Source organism: Bubalus kerabau, chromosome 7, assembly GCF_029407905.1.
Source record: "Bubalus kerabau isolate K-KA32 ecotype Philippines breed swamp buffalo chromosome 7, PCC_UOA_SB_1v2, whole genome shotgun sequence".
In the NCBI taxonomy this organism is placed as follows: Eukaryota; Metazoa; Chordata; class Mammalia; order Artiodactyla; family Bovidae; genus Bubalus; species Bubalus kerabau.
Genome location: NC_073630.1, coordinates 101,968,731 through 101,988,275, shown reverse-complemented (window position 1 = coordinate 101,988,275; position 19,545 = coordinate 101,968,731). Strand labels below are relative to the sequence as shown.

Genomic DNA, 19,545 nt, shown 5'->3' with positions numbered 1-19,545 from the left:
TGCAATTGTGCAGTAGTTTGAGCATTCTTTGTTCTAGAGAACATTAATACCTTATTGTCATATTGCTCTTCCTACTAAATGAGTTTGCCATAAGCTTCCAGAAACTTTTCAGTTTTCAAAACATTTTGGATTTTAAAATTGTTGATAAGGGGTTTGTATATCTATTATAAAAAGTTATGTGATAATGAAAAAGAAATAAAAGTGATAATTACACCTATATAGATTTACACATGATGGTTGCTTTATAGAGACATCCTGGATTTATGAAAATGGGCCCAAGAGCAAAGGAACTTGTAAATAATCGTTTGGAAATGAATATATTTAAAAAGTTAATAAAATGTTAACTTGTGTGTAACTTTGTATCTAGCAGTATATCTGGCACATAATAGGTGTCCAGTAATACATTTTGTTTTTTCATCTAAGCAACTCATACCTCTACACCATCCTTTAATTTTTTTTGTTTTAATATCTTCCTGAGAAACTCTTTTTATTTAAAATCTCTTAGTTTTTTCCTGTGAGTTTTTTCCTGTCACTTCCTGTAAAACTGTTCCGTCTCGTGCTGTAGTCATCAGCCACGTGTGGCTATTTATTAAATTAATGACAATGAAATGAAATGAAAATTCACACTAGCCGTGTTTCCTTTGCTTGACAGCCACAGGCGACAAGTGGCTACTATCAGATGGTGTGGATACAGAACAGTTCCACCACGGCAGAAAGTTCCATAGGATAGAGTGCTCTGTCCTGTCATATTCACCACTTCATTCTCCCTGCCTTGCTGAGTGTTTAGGATTTGGTAGAGGATCAACAAATACTTGCTAAATAAACGCTTTTAGTCCATCTGGAAAAGCCCTGAGGCAAATATAAACAAAATTTCCCTTTTGTTTGAACAGTGGTTCTTAGGGGCTAAGAATCCTCTCCTTGAAAAAAGTAAAGTTATATTTATTTTAGGCTGTATTGTAGCTTTGGTTATTACTAGTTTTCAGTCATGGTGCTCACCACATGCCAGGTACTGGTCCATGTGCTTTACACATAATACCTTATTAATCTTCATGACAACCTTGTGATGATACTTTTATTTCCAGTTTATAGATGAGGAAGTGGAGGTGCAAGAGGAAAGTAACTTGCTTAGGTTCACACGGCTACTAAGTAGCAAGGCCAGAATTTGTACCCAGGCGGACTGGCTCCAGAGGCCATGCAATTAACCACAACACTGAGCTCTTTGTGATTATTTTTTAATAAGGACCATTTTGTCTCTTTTTTCCACTACTTAAACCTCTCTATGTAATGTTCTTATTTATTGCATTTAGCTAGGATGCCCTGGAAAATATTAAATAACTGTTATAACCCTGCATCCTTGTGGGTCCCTGATTTTAATGCGCTTCTGCCTTTTTACTCTTATCGCATGATATTACTGTTGTTTTCTGATGATAATCTTGATCCAATTAAGGAACTGTGCTTCTATTTCTAGTTTGCTGAGCATTTATAAAATTCAGAAATGGCTGTTGAGGGCATTCCCTGGTGCTTCAGTGATTGTGACTGTTCCCTTCCACTGAAGGATGCCTGGGTTCTATCCCTGATTGGGAAATTAGGATCCTGCAGGCCACACAGCAAGGCCCCCCTCCCCCCCCCCCCCAAAAAAAAAGCTCTAATATTGACTGTGGTGATGGCAGCATAACTTTGTGAATAAACTAAAAACAACTGAATTACACACTTTAAAAAAAGAGAAATGGCTGTTGAATGTTATATGAAACATCTCTAAGAAATATCATTTGGCTCTTCTTCTTTAACAAACGTCCTAATTAGATTTCTTAATGTTAAATCATCATTCTTGGAATGAAGTGTACTTTGTTACAGTGTGAACTTTTTTATTACTGTGTTACTGGATTTTATGTCTTAATACTCAATTTTGTCTTTGTAACAAAGTCATAGTGAGAATAGAAGGATTCTCCTTTTCTTTTGGTGCTCTTTGCCTTGGGGGGGTTTTAGTATCCAGATTATGCTAGCCTTGTGGAATAACCTGAGAATTTTTCTCCTTTTGTGGGAGAGTCTTTGTTTCCCTAGGTTCCAGCCCGGCTTGGGTACCCATCTCACTCTCTACCTCCTTCCAGAGGTGCCCCATGGTAACCACGACGATGTTTTCTTTCTGCTGCTGCTGCTTAGTCGCTTCAGTCCTGTCCGACTCTTGTTTTCGTACACTAGCCCTCAAAGCTCTTCATAAATGGAACTCACCTACTGATCCTTAAGAACGCCTGGGCATCATTCAGCTTTCTCAACATTTCCTTGCACAGACCCGGCCTCTGCTAATTTCAGGCCACTTGCCTTGCTAAATCCTAACCACAGATTTTGAGGTAGACGAGATGGGTGTGCTGTTGATTCTGGCAAAATAGAACTAACATTTGAGGCAGACAGTGTGTGTAGCTGCTTGACACCCCTCACTTTACATGATGGTCAGGATCCTGGGAAGCTTTGTTATTTTTCTTTTGTAGATGGGAAAAGAAACTTGATAATGTTATATACCAATTAGTGAAGGTGCCAGAATTTGAAACCAGGACTGCTTGACTCCAAAGGGACTGCTGCTTCCACTACAGCATGCCTCACCTCCTCCATTGTGTGACCTGTTCGTCCTCCGTGCTCCATTAGCAATTAGACTGCACCACACCATTTATATTTCGTATACTCTGTGTATTTTCTCTTGTTTCCTCTGCAGTTTTTGTCTCACACAGGGCAGTTATTAACGGAATCTCTGTGCGTGTGCTGATCCGACTCCAAATTTGGGTATCTTTTCTTACTTTATAAAAAGAATAGCGGGAAAAATACAAGGAAAAGGTGACCAAATACCAAGAATTTGGATTGTGTTAGTCTTGGCAGTACACTGTTTAAAAAAAAAAAAAAGCCCCTTTCAAAATAAGTTTAACTCTGCGTGCTGTTCTAGGGGCTTTTTAGCGACCCCTGCAAAAACAGCGCCTCAGAAACTAAGAGATTATGTGACGACCGATCACTTTCCCACGCAAGAACATCAAACAGCGGCAAGACGCTGGAAATCGCACCTACTGCACAGACTTCCTAACAAGGAAAGCTGGACGATAAGGCAGTCCCTCCAACCGCAGGCGCGATCCCGCGCTTCCCCCCCACCCCCCTCCCGGGCTCAGCCGGATGGAACATTCCATGCGAAAGCTTTGACAGAGCGCCCACTCGGTGTCACGTGGAGCCGGAGCGCACTCGCGGAGCCTTGCGGGATGACGCCGGGTAGGGTTGCCAAGGGGCGGGGCCAGGCGCCGCGGAAGGGGCGGGAAGGAAGCCGGCCGGCGGGGCGGGGCGGGCCGAGCGGAGGGGCGGGCCGAGAGGGGCGCGCGGGAGGGGAGGGCCCAGCGTATTATGGGATGCGGCGGTGGAATGGCGCTGGGCGCGTGATTTTGAACAAACCCGGGTCTGTGTCTCGGAGGCGCCGCCGCCGCCGCGGCTGCTGGGAGCCGAGGGAGCGCGGCGTGAGAAGGAGGCGGCGGCGCCGCCGGCTTTGGTGAGTGTCAGCCCCCAGGGTGGGGGCCCCCGGGCAGGCGGGCGGGAAAGGGGGCGCGCGGGAGGGGGCGCCGGACCGCCCCCTCCGGGAGCCCGGGCTAGAGGGGTCATGGCGGAGAGCGGGAACCTGCAGTCTTGGGGGCCGCCGCGCCCCATCCCCCGGGCCGCAGGAGGCGGGAGGATCCTCCGGGCTCGGCCGCTTCCCGCCGGCACTGGAGAGGGCGGCTGTCACCCGGCTGGGCCGGCGCTCGGCCGGCAGCCCGCCCTTCCCGGCGATCCGGAGGAAGGGCCCCCGCGGCTGTTGACACGCACGCTGCGCGGCCCGAGGAGCCGCCGTGTCGGCCCCGGGTTTCTGGGAACCGGTTTGGCTGCTGTGTCATTTTGTACCAGCCCCTCCTTTTCCCTGCTGCCCGCCGCCCCGTCCTTCCTGTGCCCCTTTGTAGCGGTGTCTTCTTCGTGTCTGTCCATTTTCCTCGCGAAGCCCACCGGCCAAATGTCATAATGTTCCCGAGGTGCACGGGGTAGGGAGCGGGCCAGCACTCAGCTTGGCCAAGCAACGGTAAGCACCAAGCGGAGTGCGGGTGGCCGGGGCTGGCGGTGGGGAAGTAAAGTTTACAGATGAAAAAATTGGGAAGGCTGGATACTCTCAGCGTCTAGCCGGCTGCGTATAGAAAACGGAGACGGGCTTGGGTGATAGCACTCGTTTAAGCCTGAAGCTATCGACTTTTCTATGGAGTTGTCATTCAAGCCAGGTAAGGAAATGAAATGCCTTGTTCAGCTTCTACCCCTTCCTTTCTTAAACTAACTTCTAAAAAAAGACAGTAGAGTGGCTCTGTTCGAAACCTGGAAATTCAGTTTGCTCATTTCAGATAGATCTTTTAGAGCTTATGGTGTAGTTGAATGGTAGGCACAGAATTCACCTTTTAAAAAATGGGTGGTTATCAAATCTGAAATTAGCAAAGGTAGCCAATTCAGTTTTTTAGAAAAATTTTATTCCTTTCAGAAGCCATGTAGCTTATGTTTTCTTGTTATTTCTTTGATGATTAAAACATGCCTATCTTCTCTTTTAGTTGTTTATTAAGCTACATGATGAGAGATGCTGGTGGAGCTGGGTAGGTAATTCTAGGGTCTTTTCTAAAGCATGCTGCTTATTTTCACTGTATCAAAAATTTCAGCGGCAGATTTTTTTGTTAATATGATGATTTAGAGTCTAAAAACGTTTGGCAAAAAAAAAATTAACTCCGAGGTATATTTTCTGTATTTTAGAGATTGTTCACTCATGAGTAGGATCCGTACATTTTAAACCTAGTTGCTCTTTGACGTCAAACCAAACGAACTGGAAGTCACAGTGTTTATGGACAGAAATGATCAGAGGAAGTTAAGAGGAAACAGTTCGCAACTTTTATTTTGAAAACTTAGACGTCTTGACCACGGTATCTGCATAAGAATCAATGCCTGTAAATTTACAAATGTATCAAAGAGGTCTGAAGTGCGGTGGGAAACAGCCCATTCTGTCAAAAGCGGTGCTGACGGTGGAGGAAAATGTCAGAGCTGGTGAATGACATTCCAGGTCTTGATCCTGTTGTTGTTGTTTCGTGTCTGCGATGGACACAGCGCATCAAAGGCATTCCATCATCTCTCTCAAGTTGCTGTCCTGAAAGTGGCAGAGTGGAAGCTCTTGGTGGTCCCTCTGCCCCCTTACGCTTTTTTTTTTTTTTTCTTTTGCTCTTCAAAACAAAAGTATGCCGGACTGGGGACCCTGCAGGTAGTGCGATTTCCCCTCCGTGGCGGGGTGAAAGGTCTCGGCGTGGGCTGTGTGTGCAGTGGTGTCTCCCCGAGCATTTGAAGGTTGGCGGGGCCGGCGGGAGGTTTCCCCGGATATGTGGGTGTGCGCCTCTCGGGAGGGGAGGGCCGGGGAGGGGAGGAGGAGGAAGGGGGAGGTTACTGGCGGCGGCGGCGGCGGCGGCGGCCCGGGCTCGGGCTGTCGGGGAAGCTGCTGAGCTGTGATGGTGATGACGAGGTGAAAATGGCGGATCTTTCGAAATACAATCCCGGCCCCTGACATACCAGAGGCGGCGGCCGCGGCGGCGTCGCCACCCGGGACTCCGTCCGCGGCCCCCGGGTTCCCCAGTAGCGTTCCAGGTCCGGCAGACGAGGGGAGGAAGCGGCTGGCCGGAGCCACTGTGCACACGCAAAAGCAGCACCGCCCGGGCTCGGGATTGCCCGGGACCTTCTGGAGCCCCCACCTCGGAGCCGGAGGGAGGAGAAAGCGGCCGCCGCCGGAGGTAGAGGAGCCAGGGGCTACCCTAGGGCTGCTCCGATGCGAGGTCGCTTTATTTGTGGGGAGGGGGCGGGTGGGCGAAGGATCGCCCCGCGGATCAAGGAAGGGCTAGTTTAGAGTGCAAAGGATCGGCAGCCTCGTCATGACATCAACATTATTCTTTTGAGTATTAAGAGGACTCGAGTTTGCTCTTATACCCAAGGCTGCTGCTGAGGCCTAGAGGAACCGCTAGCAGTTATCCTGGTTTCCTGATTGAATGTTTAAAATATCCACTCCGGCGGGTGTTGGTTTGATGATGTCCAACAGTTTATAGGGTTGTACGTGTCTTTAGGGAGGCCAAACGTTGGCATTTTATTCTGCATTTAAGCTCTGGGTCTTAGATCATAGTCTGTAACTTGTTGGGGTGTGGATGTTCACGTTTTGTGAGCCTGTGGACCAGTTCTGTAATCACTGAAATGTTGTCTCTTTCTTTGATGGCTCTGTCATCTATAGAGGACTCCTTGGCCCCTGCCATTCGGCAGATGACAATTGAGATACTGTCAGTCATATCTGATATCTATGTGTTTCCCTGCCTCTCATCCATTTCATGAATTCAGAGAGTAAAGTGATGGGAGATTTTACAGTAGATTTTATGATCCTAGTGAAATACAGCTTTGGGAGCCCTATTTTGGTTCACAAGTTTTGCCTTCATTGTTACGAAGGAAGTTGTGGTGACTTGATGCTCACACTTGTTATGAGTCAAATTTTAAGTTGGTTAAAGACGAATTGAGATCTCTGTTTTATTTAACCTACTGGACTTTTTAGCCCTTTGTTTCAAGAGCTGGAGAGTTGGGCTGATTGAGCTTTTGACAGCCACAGTCTGGTTTTGTTAGGCTGCCTAAATATCCATGTGTGCTTTAGATTGTGCTGCAGATCCTCATCAGTAGTGTTACTGAAAAGTTACATATGAATCACATTTTTATACATTAACTTGGGGCCCTCTGATTTTTTTTTTTTTCCCCTCCAGTTTTTGTAGTGGTAGGTTGGGTCAGTTGAAGGTTGAGTATATGAGTGAACAGAGAGATGAATGTTTAAGAAATGTACCCTGGTAATGTTTATGATTAGCAATGGTTTTCCATATCCAAGTTTCCTACAAAGAGATGATGTCATAGCATGTCATACAGTTTTATTCTTTGTGTGTTCTGTTCAGAGAGGAAATATTTTGTGTGTATGTGTGTGTATAGCTTGCACATTGTGTGTCCAAATTTATTCACTAGAGGACTGAGAGACCAAAAGTATTTTTTCAGGGGAAATAACTGAGAGGTACTCAGAGGTTTTAGTTAATGAGTTTTTTAAATCATTTTTTCCTGATGTTTTATCCAGTAGGAATTTGATTGTTGTTACTGTTTTTTCTTATAACTCTTACATTGCAGTTGTTTGGTCTCTGCCAACTCAGCTGCTAAGTCAGTGCTAAGAATTTTAAAAATAAAGTAAGTGAAAGTCACTCAGTCATGTCCCCGACTCTGCAACCCCATGGACTATACAGCCCCTGGAATTCTCCAGGCCGGAATTATGGAGTGGGTAGCTGTTTCCTTCTCCAAGGGATCTTCCCAACCCAGGGATCTAACCCACATCTCCCGCATTGCAGGCAGAATCTTTACCAACTGAGCCACCAGGGAAGCCCAATAAATAATAAAGAAACATGCTTATTCATTGGCTTTTTTTGTTTTTGTTTTTTAAATCACCCATTGCCGTTGTCTTTTTGTGATTCCTTGTGATTGTCTTTAAAGACCAGTTTTTAGATTATTGTTGAAAGACTTGCTTTTTAATAGTTAGAAGTGTGTTAGAAAGCAGTGAAGAGTTATGCCAGTGGAGTTAGTCGGGTGTCTTTTTTGGTGAAGAGGAGCATTGTAGATTCCTGCTACTTTTTTTTTTTTTTGAATGTTACTGTTGGGTATCTACTGTGTGTCGCATACTGTGCTAGGGCTTGGAGACACCTCAGTGTCTTTGTCTTTGCAGACTGTTCATGGGGTTCTCGCGACAAGAATACTGGGGTAGTCTGCCATTCCCTCCTCCAGGAAACTTTCACTTTTGGAATTGGTGGAGGTAACATTGGAAGGATAGGTTGGGTAGGGCCATAATACAGAAGGCCTTCAGGGTTACAGAAAATGTTTGAGTTAGGAGAGTGACAGCCTCAGAGGTGCACTCAGGTGAGATAAGTCCTGTAGCTTTTTCTGTGGGATGTGTCACAGATAAGATAAAGGTAAAAAATAACAGTAGTTGGCTCTGAGCTTCGGAGATTTAAAAACTCTTGGTTGCAGTGGGAAGGAAATATTGTGAAGGTGTAATCTGCATGATATATGATGGATTAAAAATCTTATGAGGAGGGGATTCCTTGGTGGTCCAGTGGTTGGGACTCCGAGCTGTCACTGCCCAGGGCCCTGGTTCAATCTCTGGTCAGCGAATTAAATCCCACATACCATGTGGCACAGCTCCCCTCCCCGCACAAATTATAAAAATTAAACAAGACAGAAGTCAGGAGAAGCTAATTTAGATAGAGAAAGAAGAGAAGAATTTTCATTTGTGCTGTAGCATACCACATAACTATCTTCACAGTAACTCTGCTAGTAAACTGGGGCTTAAAGAGATTAGTGCTTAGGGATACATGATAAGCAATGAGGAGAGTCAAGATTTGGAAACACATCTTTCTGATTTGAATCTCCATGTTTTTTCCTCCATGTTAGTCTTACAGCATGAATAATGTACAGTCCCCCTTTAAAGGGAAAAAATATTGTGAATTGTCAGGATTGGCCTAAATAGTTTCACTGTATTAAAATACTTAATTTTTAGATGTATATAAATTCCTTATGCTTATTGCTTTTAGGGAAGTATAAATGAAATAAAAACAAAACTATAGAGCCAGTAAAATTTAGGGTGATGAATGATGTTTTGATGAAATGGAAACTTTGCTTGCATAGTCTGCCTTGACTAGACGTGGAGCTTTCTATATGCTGTGTGTGGGTATGCATGTTCAGTCACTCAGTCGTGTCAGACTCTTTGGGACCCCATGGACTGTAGTCCGCCAGGCTCCTCTGTCCATGGAATTCTCCAGGCAAGAATACAGAGGGGGTTGCCAGGTTCTAGTCCAGGGGATCTTCCTGACCTCCGATCGAATCGCTTCTCTTGCATTGGCAGGCAGATTCTTTACCTCTGAGCCAGCTGGGAAGCCCCATGCTGTGTATCATACGATAACTCAACTCCTACACTATTCTTCTAAGTTTGAGTGTCACAGAACTTTCCTCCTTAAATCACCGGTTAGGTGGTTTGACTTCCACTTGGCTTAAATATGTCATTTACCTTGTAAGATCCTTATATACCTTTTTCTTTAGCCCACTCTAATTCTGGTACCACTGATGGTGGTAATCCAGAATATACTTTTTAAAAAAATATATTACTGAAATGAAAACACAAACTTCCCAGCATTTCTTCAAGACTCATGTCTTACAGTCCATTGCTCCCAGTTTAGTTTGAGAAATGTAATTCTGTACTTAGTTTTTGAGTTGTTGATGCTAGACCTTAGAAATGAAAGCTAAAATCCAAGTAGTATACTTAACCAGTTAGTGTTGGTTGTAAGCTCAAGGTACAAAAGTATAGTTCTTAAACATCCAGATGTTTCTGTCCCAACATCTGACAAGTTATTTATAATATGGTGGTAGTTCACCACTTTATATTATTATGTGCAAGAGTGAAAATAGTTGTTTACCAGGTTGTCCTCCACCTGTAACTAAGAAAAAGAGCAGTGCTTCAGCTCTGGCAATAGTCTCAAAAAAAAAAAAAAAAGAAAAAAGAAAGTGTGAAAGCATAGAGCATTTGTCGTTTCTATCTTACATTGTTTTTATGTTGTATTTATTTATTTTAATGTCCTAAATCAGACCCTCCATTTATCTCTGACTTGAACTAATTATTGTAATAGCCTTGTAACTGGTTTCCCTGCCTTCCATCCAATAAAACTCCAAGATGAAGTTAATCCTCCCAAACTATAGCTGTGATCATGCCACTCTTCTGTTGACTTCTAAAGTCTGTCTGGGCAAGGGCTTTGGTTAATTTCCCTCTACAAAGTTGGGAAGCAATACATATTTGTTAAGTAAATACTGATAAAAATTAAAAAGTAGTTTAAAACTAAAGCTTTAAAAACGTTGTTTTATGAGCAGAAAATATTGGAAGCATGGGAAATGTGTTGTATATTTGGTATTCTTTTCTTTCCATACCTTGAGAAGTAACCCTTCAGACACATGAGGTAAACTACAGCTCCTCTATCCTGTCGGCTTGTGAAAATCCTCTCTTTCTCTCTCTTCTTGGAGTGGTCCTCAGCACAGGGGTGATGAGGTTGCATGTGCTAGGGCATATCTTCCATTCCTAAGGGATAAAATTAGAGTGATGATTCATGTCACTAGATGGCCAAACCCTTTCCTGCCATGCCCACAAGCTCCTTCTGAGAGTTTTCTTTTAGCGGAGGCCCCCCTGTCCTGCATGTGACCCTGATTGAAACAGCTAGGGATGTCTAATCATAAAGCAGTTATTACAGTCTGCTCAGTGGCCTGTGAGGTGTGCTGGCTCCAGAACTCTGCACAGCCCATGCTACCTAGAGACTGGCCAGACCAATCAGACCTTTTCTGGTTGGAAGTTTGAACTTTACTCCTACTTCCAAGGGAGACTGCTAGTCCTATAGCTCCTGGTCTCTTTTAATAGGACCAGTCAGAAGAGGACATGTTCTTCCTAATAACAGAGCTTTAAAATACATAAGGAACTAAAAATGCACAGGAGAAACAGACAAATCCACAATCATACTTGAGAATTTTAACAGTCTGTCTCAGTAATGGATAGAAGAGGAAAAAGAAAGTCTGGAAGGTCTGAACAGCACTCTCAGCCATTTCGACCTGTTGGACATTTGTGGGGCACTCCTCTCAGCAGCCACAGAACACAGGTTCTCTTCAGGTGCACGCGCACTGTTCACCAAGGTGGACCATGCGCTGAGCCTCAAACAAGTCTCCAAATGTCATCTCACACAGTGGAAATGGTAGAGTATTACACTCTCTGACAATGATAGCAGTAAATTAGAAATTGATAAAAGGTAGCAGAATGCAGTTAAAGCAGTGTTGGGGGAATTTTTAACACTAAATGTTTATTTTAGGAAAGAAGAAAGTTTTAAAATCAATGATCTAAACCAAGTGTTGGCAAACTGTCTATAAAGGGACAGATGGCAACTATTTTAGGTTTTGTAGGCCCCTCCCCCAACTATTTACAAACGTAAAAATCATTCTTGGTTGGAGAGCAACACATAAATGGACTGTGGTCATAATTTGATCTGTAGGCTATGGTTTGTTGAATCCCAATCTGTGCTTCCATTTTAAGCTTCTAGAAGAAACAAAGTAAGCAGAAGGAGATAAAGATAATAGTCAATTAAATTAAAAAATGGACAAACTGTTGGGAAAAATCAGTGAAGCCAAAATGATTCTTGAAAATATCAAAAAAACTGAAAAATCTCCAACTGATCAGAAAAAAAGGAGAAAAGACAGAAACTACCAAAATAAGAAATGAAGAGTTGCCATCTCTACAGACATTGAAATAATATTACATGTAACATTATGCTAATAAATTTGGCAACTTAGAGGGATAGACATATTCCTTAAAAGATACAAACTATCAAATGCCAAAGGTCATTTAAAAAAAGATAACCGGAATAACCCTACATCTGTTTAAGAAATTGAATTTATAGTTAAATAGATGGCTTTAGTGGTGAATTCTAAGAAACATTTCAGGAGGAAATAGTAACAGTTCCATGTAGATGCTTCTTGAAAATTGAAAAGGGGCAGTGTCCCAGCTTATTTTGTTAGACTGGCATTGTCCCCAGAGAGCCAGTACAAAAAAACTACAGACCAAGAGCCCTTATAAGTATCAGATCAGATCAGTTGCTCAGTCATGTCCGACTCTTTGCAACCCCATGAATCACAGCACGCCAGGCCTCCCTGTCCATCACCAACTCCCAGAGTTCACTGAGACTCACGTCTGTCGAGTCAGTGATGCCATCCAGCCATCTCATCCTCTGTCGTCCCCTTTTCCTCTTGCTCCCAATCCCTCCCAGCATCAGAGTCTTTTCCAGTGAGTCAACTCTTTGCATGAGGTGGCCAAAGGACTGGAGTTTCAGCTTTAGCATGATTCCTTCCAAAGAAATCCCAGGGCTGATCTCCTTCAGAATGGACTGGTTGGATCTCTTTGCAGTCCAAGGGACTCTCAAGAGTCTTCTCCAACACCACAGTTCAAAAGCATCAATTCTTCGGCTCTCAGCCTTCTTCACAGTCCAACTTTCACATCCATACATGACCACTGGAAAAACCATAGCCTTGACTAGACGGACCTTTGTTGGCAAAGTAATGTCTCTGCTTTTGAATATGCTATCTAGATTGGTCATAACTTTCCTTCCAAGGAATAAGCGTCTTTTAATTTCATGGCTGTAGTCACCTTCTGCAGTGATTTTGGAGCCCCAAAAAATAAAGTCTGACACTGTTTCCACTGTTTCCCCATCTATTTCCCATGAAGTGATGGGACCGGATGCCATAATCTTCGTTTTCTGAATGTTGAGCTTTAAGCCAACTTTTTCACTCTCCACTTTCACTTTCATCAAGAGGCTTTTGAGTTCCTCTTCACTTTCTGCCATAAGGGTGGTGTCATCTGCATATCTGAGGTTATTGATATTTCTCCCGGCAATCTTGATTCCAGCTTGTGTTTCTTCCAGCTCAGCGTTTCTCGTGATGTACTCTGCATAGAAGTTAAATAAACAGGGTGACAATATACAGCCTTGACGTACTCCTTTTCCTATTTGGAACCAGTCTGTTGTTCCATGTCCAGTTCTAACTGTTGCTTCCTGACCTGCATGCAGATTTCTCAAGAGGCAGGTCAGGTGGTCTGTTATTCCCATCTCTTTCAGAATTTTCCACAGTTTATTGTGATCCACACAGTCAAAGGCTTTGGCATAGTCAATAAAACAGAAATAGATGTTTTTCTGGAACTCTCTTGCTTTTTCCATGATCCAGCAGATGTTGGCAATTTGATCTCTGGTTCCTCTGCCTTTTCTAAAACCAGCTTGAACATCAGGAAGTTCATGGTTCACGTATTGCTGAAGCCTGGCTTGGAGAATTTTGAGCATTACTTTACTAGCGTGTGAGATGAGAGCAATTGTGCGGTACTTTGAGCATTCTTTGGCATTGCCTTTCTTTGGGATTGGAATGAAAACTGACCTTTTCCAGTCCTGTGGCCACTGCTGAGCTTTCCAAATTTGCTGGCATATTGAGTGCAGCACTTTCACAGCATCATCTCTCAGGATTTGAAAGAGCTCAACTGGAATTCCATCACCTCCACTAGCTTTGTTCGTAGTGATGCTTTCTAAGGCCCACTTGACTTCACATTCCAGGATGTCTGGCTCTAGGTCAGTCATTACACCATCGTGATTATCTGGGTCGTGAAGATCTTTTTTGTACAGTTCTTCTGTGTATTCTTGCCATCTCTTCTTAATATCTTCTGCTTCTGTTAGGTCCATACCATTTCTGTCCTTTATCGAGCCCATCTTTGCATGAAATGTTCCTTTGGTATCTCTGATTTTCTTGAAGAGATCTCTAGTCTTTCCCATTCTAGACAAAATTACTTAATGAAGTATCAGCCAACAGAATTTGGCAATATATATAGAATATAACTATATAATTTTACTGAGTGGGGTTTATTTCAGCAGTGCAAAATTGGCTTAATAAAAAAAAAATCAATATAACTCAAAGACTAAAAGAGAAAATGGGCTTCCCTGATAGCTCAGTTGGTAAAGAATCCACTTGCAGTGCAGGAGGCACCAGTTCAATTCCTGGGTCGGGAAGATATGCTGGAGAAGGGATAGGCTACCCTCTCCAGTATTCTTGGGCCTCCCTTGTGGCTCAGCTGGTAAAGAATCTGCCTGCAGTGTGGGAGACCTGGGTTTGATCCCTGGGTTGAGAGGATCTGCTGGAGAAGGGAAAGGCTACCCACCCCAGTATTTTGGCCTGGAGAATTTCATGGACTGTGTAGTCCTTGGGGTTGCAAAGAGTCAGACACAACTGAGTGACTTTCACAAAGAAGAAGAAGCCGTATGTTTATCTGACTAGTTGCAGAAAAAAACATGATTAGGCATCCATTTGAAAAAAGAAACAACTACACTCTGGCACTATAAGTTGCCTTGCTCAACCCAACAGAGGGAATTTATGAAAAACCTACAGCTAAGATTAAGATTGGAAACAAGGTAAAGATGTCTGTGCTTACCACTTTTATTCAGCATTTTACTGGAGGTCCTAGCCTGTATGGTAAGGCAAGAAAAGAAACAAAAGACATGCAGATTGGAAAGGAAGAACTACAGGTTATTACTATTATTATAAATAATAATAAAGAGAATTATTATTCTTAAATAATATGAATTATCTTTCTAAAAAATCTTGTGGACTCTACACAAGATTTAGTGAGTTTGGCTAGGTTGTAAGATACATGGACAATGTAAAACAGTCAATTGAATTCCTATATACTAGCAACCAACCAGTTGGAAAATAAGGCGATTTATAATACATCAAAAAACACAAAACACTTAGGGATAAATTTACCAAAATATATGCAAGGCCTAAACACTCAAAGTACAAAACACGTTGCTAAAATAAATAAGTAGAGAGGTATACTGTTGGGAGACAGCTCCCCATGGGTCTCTGTAGTTTTGTACTTGTTACAAGAGAGGCAGTGACAACCCTTTTAAACAGCTTTCTCCAGGATGTTTGTATAGCATAAAGCCTTGGGTGATCAAGTTAGTGACTCCTATCATAGCAGAGGGCAGATTTGCTTATAGGTCCAGTGTCATAAAGATAATGTCTCCCTTTGGACAAAGGGCAGGCGTGCTTCAGCCCATGAGAAACAATTCAGGTTCCTTAGGCTCAGGGTTCCTCAGTGTAAACCTGCTGCCTGCACAGCATACGCTTGGGCGCGTCTCCACGTCTGCCCTGTGGGACGCGGGGGCAACAAGGGGACCGAGACACACATGGCGCTTCCGTTCCCTGCCGCGCTGGGTGTGATAAGTCCCCTGTCTCTGTCCTAGGACTACCACATTGTCTTCCAGTCTCCACGAAACAGTGGCAGGCAGCTTTGTTAGCTTGCAAGGAGAGTCTAGAATCTGAACGGCCTCCCAGTTCTGGACAGTTTTAAGCCATAAGCCTAGAGTGCTGACAGAGATGTGGCTTCTTGAAAGAGGAAGGATGAGCTCCTTGAGGGCTGGGCTGGGGGATCTGCAAAGACTGGCCTCTGGCAGGGAATGCTCTCACCCACGTGGCGGGCAAGGGTGGCGGGGGGCAGGAGGAGTAGGACCCCTCCCGTGTTCTACCTCCTAGAATCTTCAGGGGCTGAGCTGAGAGGTGGCCTGGATGGTGCTTGCTCTGGTTGCTGTATACTCCACTCCATGGCCTTAGCCGAAAGGCAGTGGGGCTGTAGCTGCTGAGTCCAGGAGTCCCCCAAGCCAAGAGAAGGATCTCAGAAGTGAGGATTTGGGTGGACTGAAAACATTAGAAGTTTGTTCAGTTGAGCTGCAAGTGTGAGTGCATGAAACTGAAAGTAAATGCACTGTCAGGCCACCATCTCCCTCTGTGGCATGACCTCTCCTCCTTTAACACCTTGACTTCGGGTCTAAACCTGCTGGGGGAACTTCACGGAGAAGAGAGTCAAACTTAATGGCTGCATTGGATAATGACACCCAAGTCATCCTCCTCCTCGTTCTTTGTGGGGTGGAATGTTGAGAAACAGCTGACAGGGCTTGGACAAGGTTTGCAGTAGGAATGGGAAGCTGATGTGCCACTGTGTGTGGGCGGGGTGTAGTTGGTATTGATGTTTCAGCAAGCCTGTTCCATAAATGCCTTGTTCTGAAAGTGTGGGAGAGGGACTCTACTGACCAGGAAGAGCCTAATCTAGAGAAGTACTCATACTTTGGGATCCCCCAAACCCTAGTGATTTCCTCTGAGGTATAAGTTACTGCGATTGATGATGTTGCAATATGCATAAGGAACTCACCCAACTCAATAAGAAGATTAAAAACCCAAATCCTTTTTTTTAATTGGCAAAAGACTTAACACACAGGTACTTTAAAAAAGAAGATATACAAATAGGTAATATTCATGTGAAATGGTGCTCAACATATTAAGTCATCTGGAAATGGCAAATTAAAACCACGATGAGCTATCATTTCACACCCACTAGAATGGCTAAAGTTAAAAAGACTGACAAAACCAGTTGTTGATGAGGAAGTGGAGCAGCTGGAAATCCCATGCATTGCTGGTAGGTGTACAAAATGGTACAGCTAAGTTGGGAAATAGTCTGGCATATTTCATTCAAAGTTTAAAATTGTTGTTGTTTACTCACTAAGTTGTGTCTGACTTTTGCAACCCCATGGACTGTAGCCCACCAAGCTCCTCGGTTCCCAGGCAAGAACACTGAAGTGGGTTGCCAATTCCTTCTCCAGGAGATCTTTCTGACCCCAGGATCGAACCCGCTTCTGCATTGGCAGGCGGGTTCCTTACCACTGAGCTGTAAGGGAAGCCCAAAGTTAAAAGTAAATTTACCTTATGATCAAGTCCACATCTAGGTAATTATTCAAAAGAAATGAAAATATCTATTCACAAAAACCTCAAATGATTTTTAGCAATATTATTCATGATAGTCCCAAACAAGAAACAATCAAAATGTCCATCCACAGATGAATGGATAAACAAATTGTGGTAGATTCATCCAATGGAATATTACTCAGCAGTAAAAAGGAACTGAGCTACTAATAAGTGTAAGAATAAAGATAAATCTCAAAAAGCATGCTAAGGGGAGAGGCTCATCCTTTATACCATGGGTTTACATAATGTATGATTCCATCTTTGTGAAGTTCTAAAATGGGCAAAAAGGCAACACTAATCTAGTGAAGTTGTAGAATAGACCGGTGGTTGTGTAGAGTAGGAATTTGGGGGTAGAGGGTTGACTATAAAGAAGTAGATTTATTTTTTAAGGCAGTAACTTGTGTGATTAAAAGTATGGACTTTGGTATTGTAAAACATATCCTGAGTTTGAGTTCTGGCTCTATCATTTACAAGCTATGTGACCTTGGGCATAGAGTTTAACCTAAGTTTCCTCATCTGTAAAATGATGCATCTTGGAGTTGTTATCAGGATAGGTTAAATTATGCCATCACTGGTTGGTAGTAAATGCTCAATAATGATGATTAATTTTGTCAGTATTAATTTTTATTGGTGCTACTCAATTATAATTTGCCACTCATGTCTGTTAACTGTTAATCTTGGAATGGGTATTGCATTTTTATATTTTAAAAAAAAAGGGAAAAGAAAGAATTACTGATTAGGTTGCTGTGAATCTTTGATGTACTCTGGGCAAATAACTTGTTTGGTGGTGGTGGTTTAGTCACTGAGTTGTGTACAACTCTTTTGTGACCCTGTGGACTGTAGCCTGCCATGCTCCTCTGTCCATGGGATTTCCCAGGCAAGAATACTGGAGTGGGTAGCCATTTCCTTCTCCAGGGAATCTTCCCGATGCATAAATCAAACCCACGTCTCCTGCATTGCAAAAGGATTCTTTACTGCTGAGCCAGCAGGGAAGTCCAAATAAGATATATAGTCAGTCATAAATATGAGATACTCTTTAATATGTGAAGATAATGGTACTCTTTTATTGGAAGTTTTTCATGACCTTTGGCTGAAAGCATCGCAGTTCTGATTTGTGATCTGCTTTATTATTATTATCATTACCTTCTTTTTTTTTCCTTTATGGGACCTGGTTGTATACCTCTTAAATGGTTCCCTTTTTGACATTCTAAGTAGCTGAGGAGGAGTTGAGAATCTTCTTCCCAAATAAAAATTTCTTCAATATGAAACTGATGGATCAAACTGGGGACCTATAACCCATTTGACCTGCAGTTGCTGAGGTGGCTTACTCTAGAAACTTCTTTCACATCAATTTGAGTATTTAATGGATTTTTATAAATGATATAGTAACCTCATTTTAGGACCTCTTTCAGTGGAGGTTCGACTATATTTTCTAATATCTGTTTTTATTTAAATCTTTATTTCCTTGTGCAAATCAGAAGTTTTCAAGTCTGGTTAGTAGGGAAGAAAAACCCAGAACTGGGAAGAAATAAGATGATCAGACATGTCAAAGATTAAAAGGTTTTATTTATGAGCAGGAATTGGAAAGGAGTTTCCTGTAATTATGTATTGCCTGAATGCAGTATACTTTTGGATTGAGACATGGTAAATGAGAATGTTTGCTTCTAGTTTTGTGTCTCATAGGACTTATATTTCAGATTCTTGAAGGTTGAGGATTTGTTGAAATGGTTTAACACAAATATGCATCAGGAATATCCCTCACTCAGCTATACATCAGTAGAAATTTTTGTTTGTCATTTGCATTTTTTCTTGGCTATTTTTTTTCTCTTATATCTGTTTTGAAACATAGTAATTTATTCATTTTTCAACTTTTATTGTAGCACCTGATCAACTTTCTCGAAGGAGAACGATCATGGAGGTGGTGCCAGCTGAGGTGAATAGTTTGCTTCCAGAGGAGATAATGGACACTGGTATAACTTTAGTGGATGATGATAGTATTGAGGCTGTTATTGTTTCATCCCCAATTCCCATGGAGACAGAACTGGAAGAAATTGTCAACATAAATTCTACTGGTGACTCTGCAGCCACGCCCATTTCCACGGAACCAATCACAGTGCACAGTAACCACACTACCCGAGTTGCAGTGAACACCACAGTCACTAAAGCAGATTCTAATACCACAGTGAAACCAGCTTTTCCAAGTGGCCTTCAAAAACTTGGTGCTCAGACTCCTGTGACTATATCAGCCAATCAGATTATTTTAAACAAAGTATCACAGACATCTGATCTTAAACTTGGCAATCAGACCCTTAAACCAGATGGACAGAAGTTAATTTTAACAACTTTGGGCAAGTCTGGTTCACCAATTGTTTTAGCACTACCCCATAGCCAACCCCAGGCTCAGAAAGTTACAACTCAGGCCCAGTCAGGAGATGCTAAGTTACCACCGCAGCAAATTAAAGTAGTTACCATTGGAGGGAGGCCAGAGGTGAAACCTGTCATTGGTGTCTCAGCATTGACCCCAGGAAGTCAACTGCTTAATACTACAACTCAGCCCTCTGTGTTACAGACCCAACAGTTAAAAACAGTACAGGTAAAAAAAAAAAGAGGGGGCTTCTTAATGAAAATGCATGTTAAATATTAAATTGATTCATAGTTTTATGTGTAGGGTGATTAAATGCATAGTTGTTACTGAATCCTCTTGAATGTGCTTTTAGTTAATTGTGTGGGTTTTTTTGTTTTTTGTTTTTTTGTAAAGTCTTTGATATGTCTAATGCTTTTGAAAATTTCTGCCAGAGAACTTAGAACTTAATTGTGGTTCAATTCCAATGTGTAGTGTATTTATAGCATTTTACTCATTTGGAAACACATTTTATTCTCAGTTGTAATTGGAGTCCAAGGATGCTCTGCTGGTGTAAAGATGGCAGAGTTGGTGCTGGGCTGTCAAAAAATCATTCAGACATGATATTTTCAGCTAACAGATGGCCCGAGTCTAGGAGAAGTGGCTGCGCTGAGAAACCGTTGGAGCCAGCAGTAGTCCAAACCAGCCAGTATGCGCCAATTTGG

General features: G+C 42.8%; 1 protein-coding gene across 9 annotated transcripts in view; it reads left to right on the top strand.

Moving 5' to 3' along the window:
* The window catches only part of LIN54 (lin-54 DREAM MuvB core complex component), an 86,039-nt gene that overhangs the window by 18,402 nt on the left and 48,092 nt on the right, over positions 1 to 19,545 (top strand). For 3 of the 9 annotated variants that reach the window (XM_055588947.1, XM_055588946.1, XM_055588942.1), the window contains exon 2: positions 18,360 to 19,072. In XM_055588947.1, coding sequence (XP_055444922.1) covers positions 18,360 to 19,072 — 713 coding nt within the window. Of the gene's footprint in view, positions 1 to 3,227; positions 3,247 to 3,351; positions 3,518 to 4,586; positions 4,629 to 18,359; positions 19,073 to 19,545 lie in introns of those variants that run through there. The other 6 variants (XM_055588948.1, XM_055588943.1, XM_055588944.1 and 3 more) reach the window with 6 other exon arrangements.